We start from the raw sequence: 6,000 nt of genomic DNA on the forward strand, positions 1-6,000 counted from the left end.
GGAAAGCCCAATTTTGGAAGCAGCTTTTGTGCCCAAAAGCGGAGTTTTGTTCGTGAAATTGTAAATACTGCATTGTTCTTGCGAATCTGAACACTTCAAATATATTTTCATGAACAGAATTTTTGTTTCAAACAAAAAAACTGCTTTTGAAATGGCAGAAACGATGACGACTAATTTCACCTTAACTATAAACTACATAGGTACACATATTGTTGAATTTAGCTATATACCCACTGAAAAAAAAACGAAATTAATTAATTAATTAAACGAAATTAACGAGCGATTCCGTGCAAATCAACAGTAAGGAATAGAGAAACTTTTAATTATTATTCTCTTTATTTTTGAAACCTTAATTTGACATTTTCCCCATGGGTTTCTGTCAAATTTCCGCAGCGTATTAAAATCCGTATGTATTGTGTCTGAGTCTTTAAGCTAATAGCTGGTGCGTATCAAAGAAAAATTTAAAACAATTTTGATTCAGATTTCTCAATTAAAAGGTTTATAAATCCATACGGTTTATATCTACTAACGCTAACGCTATATAGTCCACATAAACATCTAAGACATCGCCTTTGTTCCATTTACTTTGGCTTGATTATTCGTTTGGTGCTTTGTGTGCGTGTACGAGAATTTGCCACTTCAGGGAAGTCATTTGATACTGTCAAAACATTCGACAATATTTGCGTGCTAAAGAAGATTAGCTATTGTTTCGTGTTAAAGTTACAACACATTTATTACTGTTATCCAAAAGAGGTGAAATTCGATACATTTATAGTTAAGTTAACTATTCGACTAATTCGCCATCCAGTGACGAGTGATTTAAAAATTTTGCTTTGTCAACATAAGGCAAACGAAGATTAGATTAATCTTTCCAGGCACAGTTCGTTCAACATTTTTGTTTTCCCGTTCAGTTAGATTCTAGTTGTTCGGACGGTCACGAGTGATTAGTGGATTCTGTAATCGAGAATGGCTGCTGAAATTAAGCCAGCGCCACGCAGTGCAAATGATCGGTTCTGTACCACCAAAAAGCCGGAGCTGCTGAACAAATTAGAAGGCTGCAATGATGACGTGAACGCAGCGCTGCTAATTCCAGGAGAAGAAGGTGTTATCAGTGTTTGCGATGACAAGTATGTTAATTCAATTTTGTTTCCGTCCATATATTGAGTTTTGCCTTTTCATCAAAAAAATAAAAAAACATTTAGATTTGAGCTCTTGCAGTGGTCCTATCAAAATTTTATAGCTATTTTTGGCATAACGTTTAGGAATGAGTATCAGAACTATTTTTTGTAATTTTAATCATTTAATGATTCTGTAATGGATTTGTAGGATCTAGCGGCTATATCTAAAAGTATCTATAGATACTAGTCCAAATATTTACCAATGGTCTGTTGAGGTTAATATATTGTGCCTTCATAGGACGTAAAATAATTTAAGCTTGCTACATATTGATTCCTAAGATAGTTTTAAACTTTCATATTAGTAAATTAAAAAGATTTAATTCAAGATGTGTACATTTAAATATTATTATAATAGTTTGAACAAAGTTTATCTATTGATTGTTATTTTGCAGGACCATTCGAGTGTGGTTGAAGCGTGATTCCGGCCAATATTGGCCATCGATTTGTCAGTACATGCCGTCTGGATGTACATCGCTCTGTTACACGCCAGAAACGAGAACTCTGTTCATTGGCCAGGAAAATGGTACCATTTCGCAATTTATTTTGTCCGACGATTGCAACCGGTTGACACCGATCAGGGAGTATCTTGCCCACCAGGCCCGTATTACTAACGTTATCTTCGCAAAGCACACTGGTTGGATTTTGTCCGCTGGGCGTGACAAGTTTTTCGCTTTTCACAGCACAGAAACCGGAGAGCGTTTGGGGTGCTTCACCTTTGAAGCCATGTGCACTGCAATGCAGTATCCTTACTCAAAAATTATTTCATTATTAAATATTTGAACAAGTACCAAATTTTCCTTAACACACTTGCGTTTAAAGATATGATTGTCTTTCTAAGTATGTTTTCGTTGGTGACTATAGCGGTCAAATTACGATGCTTAAACTTAGCAACACGGGAGCTACTGTGGTAACCACGATGAAGGGTCATGCTGGTTCCGTGCGTGCTTTGTATTGGGCCGAAGGACCCCAGTTGTTATTCAGCGGTTCATATGATCAGGCCGTCATAGTGTGGGATGTCGGTGGTAAACGTGGAACAACCTACGAATTGCATGGTCACAAGTAAGTTTTCAGTAAGTTGAACGAAAAATGTCAGACTCAAAGTCATTCGAAATTTCAGCAATAAGGTGTCAGCTCTAACTTACGCCAGCAACACGCAGCAGCTAATCTCGGCCGGAGAGGATTCGGTGATAGTATTTTGGGAAATGAATGCCATGCGTAAGGTTGCCCCGGAATGGGTCGAATCGGACACCTGTCAGTTGTGTACGCGTGCGTTCTTCTGGAACCTGAGAGCGATGATCGATCAGAAGCAGATTGGTATGCGGCAGCATCACTGCCGCTACTGTGGAAAGGCGATATGCGATAAATGCTCGACCAATCGTATCAACATACCCATCATGGGTTTTGAATTCGACGTTCGTGTGTGCGAAGGATGCTTCCAGCGACTGAAGAGCGAAGAGTAAGTTTTGGCTTCTTAATGGAATAAATTTTAATATTTACATTCCTATTATTAACGGGGTGCTTTAATGTGGTTAAAACGATTTCATTTGCAGGAGACCCTCACTCGCGACGTTCCATGATGCCAAACACAGCATCGTGGCAATGGACCTGGACGAACCGAAGAAAAGACTGCTCACTGTTGGTCAGGATCGCATAATTAAAATCTGGGATTTGTCCTCCATTTGGCCCTAAGGAATGTTGCTTCTCCGCTTTCCAGCTTACAACCGGTAAGAGTACTGTTTAGGGTATTTTTTCCGATTTATGATACAATAAGTTTGGCATTTGGCCCACTAAATTTCTAAAGTGGAACATAAAAATTCACTGTACTATTTGCACTCTCATGTAGACATCCTTATTAGGGCGTAAATGCATTACTTTTTCCCCATAAATATCTATGAACGCCTAGTACAAGGAACTCGTTTGACGAATGAACTTTCTAGTGTAATAAAATAAGAAAAGTAACTGACTTTTTATAAATATGTGGATAGCGAGGATACGCCGAAAAAGATTGTAAAACCAACGTTGATTTGAGCAGTGCTATAAGTAACGTATTGTTGTAAACAAATTATTACATGTAGTTATTATAATTGAATTCGATTCGTAAAGAAGATAAAATTGTCGGGAAATTTCAGTAAATATACCAACGTATGCGAAGGGATTCCCGTTAAATGTAACCTAACTGTAAACTTCAACAATAAAATATAACAATAGTGGAAAATATCAAGGCTTCGTAACTAGCTTTTGAAAAATCTATTATATTCGTAATATTACATCAGAGCGCAATGGAGTTTGTTTTATTTTCAAATTGTATTTAATGTTATTTTTTGCAAATATACTTTTAATGCTAGCCAGATGTTAATATTCTTTGTGAACGTTTCCCTAGCATTCACTGTAATATAAACTTGTGCGACAAGAGTTTCTAAAACCTGAATGGGCAAATAATTATTTTGATTGTTACAATCGCTTAATTTCTAAAATATAAATGAGAGGATGTTCTAAATTTAAAGGAAAACAATATTGTTTATAGCAAAATCACATTTATTCCATCTTTAATCAATATCGTGTCCGTCTTCAGCCATTTTGGATTTTTTGCTAATTTTAACAATTTTCGTCTTACCATCTAGGATCGATTTCACTTTAAGAAGCTCTTCTTCTAGCAGCAGAATCGCCTCTTGCAAACGTCCGATTTGATCACTGCAACCACAATGGTAATTATCATAAACGGGTGCATTATCGGCTGCTTTGGAACTAGGAGTTAACAAGTGATTGAGAGTTCCCCTAACTAAAAGAGGTCTGCCGGGAGAGAGAGCGTCCAGTACATGGGACAGAGGTTTCTTAACTTCCTGCTTGACAACAACACTGCTTGGGTAGGAATTATCATAACTTGACGGGTAACTGCTCACGTAAGAGTTATCATAAGTTGACGGATAAGCTGAATATTCCTTAGTGTCTACTACATGGGCCAGGGGTTTCTTGATAACCTTCTGGGCAACGACACTGCTGACGTAAGAGTTATCGTAACTGGACGGATAACTGCTCACGTACGAGTTATCATAAGTTGACGGATAAGTCGAATGTTCCTTAGTGTTCACTATATAGCCCAAAGGTTTCTTGACCACAGTGCTTGGGTAGGAGGTATCGTAAGTTGACGGATAATGTTCCTTAGTGTTTTCTACGTAGCCCAAAGGCTTCTTGACCACAGTGCTAGGGTAAGAGTTATCGTATGTTGACGGATAATGTTCCTTAGTGTTTTCTACATAGCCCAAAGGCTTCTTGACCACAGTGCTAGGGTAAGAGTTATCATATGTTGACGGATAATGTTCCTTAGTGTTTTCTACATAGCCCCAAGGCTTCTTGACCACAGTGCTAGGGTAAGAGTTATCATATGTTGACGGATAATGTTCTTTAGTATTTTCTACATAGCCCAAAGGCTTCTTGACCACACTGATAGGGTAAGAGTTATCGTATGTTGACGGATAATGTTCCTTAGTGCTTTCTACATAGCCCAAAGGCTTCTTGACCACGCTGCTTGGGTAAGAGTTATCGTATGTTGACGGATAATGTTCCTTAGTGTTTTCTACATAGCCCAAAGGCTTCTTGACCACAGTGCTAGGGTAAGAGTTATCATATGTTGACGGATAATGTTCCTTAGTATTTTCTACATAGCCCAGAGGTTTCTTAACGACACTGCTTGGGTAGGAGTTATCATAGGTTGGCGGGTAAGCTGAATGCTCCTTAGTGTCTACAACATGGGCCAGAGGTTTCTTGACGATACTGCTCACGTGGGATTTGTTATAAGTTGGCAGATATACTGGATCCTCAATGAACTGTGGAGCTTCTTTACCTTCCTTCTTACCACTTGATGCTTTTTCCAGTAGAGATTGTTTTGGGATCTCCTCGTATTTAGAAGTAGTAACTGGGACAGTATACTCGTATTTAGGATTAGTAATTGGAACAGTATATTTGTATGTAGGTGCTGTAGTTGGGACAGTATGCTTGTGTTTAGGAGTGACAGTTGGAGCAGTATACTTGTATTTAGGTGTAGTATTTGGGACAGTATGTTTGTATTTAGGAGTGGTGGTAGTAGTAGTAGTTTCTACGTACTTGTCATGATGATGATGGAAAGGATACTTAGGATAGTAGGAGGTATCATGGTTATCGTATGTTGGTTCAGCATATCCAGGTTGATCGTAGCCCGGTTGAATGTAGCTTGGTTGCTCGTAACTTGATTGTTCTTCGTAGCTCGATTGTTCGTAGCTTGGCTGATCGTAGCTGGGTTGGATATAACTTGGCTCAACATAGCTTGGAAAGTAGTTACCGTCATAATCCAGAACTGGAGCTGCATCATAATAAGTGGCCGAACGCTTTTGTTTAATTGAATCCTTTGTGGCCTCGTCAACTGAGTGACTTGCTTCTTTTACTAGAATTTTCTTTATACTATTGTCGGTTAAATCTTCATGTTCATGCTGCGTGGTAGTAGATTGTGGTACTGGAAAAAAAATTATCATATAAGCATTTAGAGGCACACTCAAAAATTAAAGCTTTAGTATTTCCATTTGATTCATGTTTATATACAAAACATGAATCAAATTTGAAGCTTGCATTGAACTTTATTCTAATTTGTTGGTGATGATAATAATACAACACTTATTGTTCTTACAATATCTATGTTAGGAGAAGAACATTTTTTTTAAATTGTAAGTTCAACCAGTGTTTCACCACGCTTTTTCTTTGCTTCGAAATTTGACTTACCTTCGTTTGCCTGTATATTTGCAGAACAGATCCCTAGTACGACACATGCTGATATCCACCACAAATTCCACAT

General features: G+C 37.9%; 2 protein-coding genes across 3 annotated transcripts; one reads left to right on the forward strand and one right to left on the reverse strand.

Moving 5' to 3' along the window:
- Positions 1-637: 637 nt before the first annotated feature.
- Positions 638-3,513, forward strand: LOC128742044 (WD repeat and FYVE domain-containing protein 2). Of its 2 annotated transcripts, none has more exons than XM_053838226.1 (6): positions 638-753; positions 912-1,127; positions 1,571-1,918; positions 1,998-2,237; positions 2,296-2,634; positions 2,729-3,513. In XM_053838226.1, the coding sequence occupies exons 2-6, from the start codon at positions 967-969 to the stop codon at positions 2,865-2,867; spliced, it is 1,227 nt and encodes a 408-aa protein (XP_053694201.1). In that variant the 5' UTR covers positions 638-753; positions 912-966; the 3' UTR covers positions 2,868-3,513. The 2 variants fall into 2 exon arrangements, with proteins under 2 accessions (XP_053694201.1, XP_053694202.1); XM_053838227.1 differs by having other exon boundaries at positions 665-753; positions 916-1,127.
- Positions 3,514-3,724: 211 nt separating this feature from the next.
- Positions 3,725-6,000, reverse strand: LOC128740816 (adhesive plaque matrix protein-like). Its single transcript, XM_053836381.1, has 2 exons — positions 5,928-6,000; positions 3,725-5,664 (listed from the first exon to the last, which is right to left on the reverse strand). Exons 1-2 carry the CDS (start codon positions 5,998-6,000, stop codon positions 3,725-3,727), a joined length of 2,013 nt encoding a protein of 670 aa, XP_053692356.1.

The sequence above is a fragment of the Sabethes cyaneus genome, chromosome 3 (assembly GCF_943734655.1).
Source record: "Sabethes cyaneus chromosome 3, idSabCyanKW18_F2, whole genome shotgun sequence".
In the NCBI taxonomy this organism is placed as follows: Eukaryota; Metazoa; Arthropoda; class Insecta; order Diptera; family Culicidae; genus Sabethes; species Sabethes cyaneus.